The 1,940-nt window shown below is 49.0% G+C and overlaps 1 protein-coding gene across 1 annotated transcript; it reads right to left on the bottom strand.

The window, feature by feature from the left end:
• Positions 1-743: 743 nt before the first annotated feature.
• On the bottom strand, positions 744-1,896 carry Pmar_PMAR000158 (hypothetical protein; the record flags this gene model as incomplete). The annotated part of the gene is made up of 5 exons (XM_002766740.1): positions 744-780; positions 1,034-1,189; positions 1,433-1,525; positions 1,596-1,753; positions 1,789-1,896. 5 exons carry the CDS (start codon positions 1,894-1,896, stop codon positions 744-746), a joined length of 552 nt encoding a protein of 183 aa, XP_002766786.1.
• Between the last annotated feature and the right edge of the window lie 44 nt (positions 1,897-1,940).

Raw genomic sequence — 1,940 nt, 5'->3', positions numbered from 1 at the left:
GTGTTTCAACTATTGAGACACGTGTCACCATCCTACACTTACCCTCTCAAAGGGGTAACAGACCGGTTTAGCATGGGAGAACGGACAACGTGAACTCGTGGACACTGGAGACCATCCTCATCACAGCGGCAGGATGGCGTCATCAGGCAAACAAGCAATTGTTCTCCAACACACTCATAACAACTACACATGATGAACTCTTTTGGTCACAGCTGGCATATCCTGAATTGCGGAGCGAGCGAGCGGAGCTTATGTTACTGCACTATTTGTTTTTTAGTCACCCAATTTCCAAAATAATTTCAATAGCAGCCCGCTGAATTCTTGATAAGAAGCTCAGCGAGCTCCGCCTCTTCGCACCGAAGACCCACAAGCCTATGACCAATAAGCATCACAGATCGGGCGGACGATTGGACCTTCTCGAACGTTTCTGCCTCTGAGGCTCCCCACTGTTTCAACTACTGAGGAACCAGAGCATCCCGACAACCCTTCATCAACAATCCGCAACTCTCGCTCACCTCCAACTACACACACTTCCTCCTCTTACCCAGATGATAGAATGATCAACACAGTAACTGTCTTGAGAGCTTCTCATATCAACACAGGAAGCCATTTGACACTATTACTCTGTCAACAGCCAATTCAAACGAAGTTTACAAAAAAACAAAAAAGACGAGTGAAGGAACACACGAAGTACACGGCCGTGTTGGCTTGTGATGTACCAAGAGAGGGAATATTTGAACGTTTTAACCCACTTTCGGACCAACGATGATGTCGACACTCCTATTAAAAAGCGCAACTCCGAGAACAATAAGAAAATCACGACTGATCTACCAAGAGTCTCTAACCTCATTCTCCCTGGTTCGGCCACTGTGGAGTTGCATTTTCCCCCGCAAAGTCGGCAACAAAGCGGTTGCCACTTTCGATTCTGTAACTCCTTCCCCCTATAGATGCCCCACAATCCGGACATCTCGTTATTTGATTGGCACCACCACAGTCAGCGATGAAGTAAGGATGCCCATTGGGACATGCGTACCAGTGCCCGGCAGCAGCCCCTAGCACTCCTCGTTCGCTCTGCATCGCCCTGTTGATCTCTTGACGGTCTTGGAGAGTCAACTCCCTCGAGGCGACGATGAGCCTTTCCTTCACCCTAGCCACCAGCTCCAACTGGGCTTTGATGATGTTACCGTATCTGATAACGACTAAAGTGAAGTACAGTGTGGAAAACTATGCATATGGTCAACCACATATGTTGGTTCTAATATGAAAATCCTGAGGAGGTATACGAAAATTCTTATATGTAAACTTCTATTATTCAGGAAACTTCTGAGCTCAGCTGAGAAAAGTGAACATACAACTCAACACGAGTGAGCCCACTCAACGACGCTCACAAATGCATCTCAAGCCTGACCTCCCTCGCAGTCAACCGACCCACCTTGGAGCGGTGAATATCGGCTCTCTGCATACCGGACATGCCCTCAACTGAATGGCCTGGTGCTCTCCACGAGTAGGATTATACTCCATATATCTAAACACACGTATTCATGACAATCAACCAAAATCTTCGCGGTGCGAAGATACGCCGCAAGGCTACTTACTGATCAAGACCGTCCAAGTAGAAGGTGTGACCGCATTCTGGTAGAGTGTAGACCCTACCCCCAGTCGCCACCGCCGAGCCAATGTCCTCAAAGGAAATACCACATGCCACATCATGGTAACAGACCGGGCACAGGGGACAGGGCTCGCCACACAATCCCTGGCACGCATGCCCACACTCTAACTCCCGTTCACATGGCTGATCACATCTAGGACGGTCACAAGGCTGATAACACAGCTTCGTGCACTCGTAATGTGAGCACTTCCACAGGCACTTCTCTCGACAGGGCACGCAGAGCTCATTACATGGCTTGCCACAGGTATACCCATGCAGACACTGGAGGCCA

The sequence above is a fragment of the Perkinsus marinus genome (genome assembly GCF_000006405.1).
Source record: "Perkinsus marinus ATCC 50983 genomic scaffold scf_1104296971986, whole genome shotgun sequence".
Lineage (NCBI taxonomy): Eukaryota > Perkinsozoa > Perkinsida > Perkinsidae > Perkinsus > Perkinsus marinus.
The sequence above is the reverse complement of the archived record's forward strand: the minus strand, read 5'-3'. Positions and strand labels throughout refer to the sequence as shown.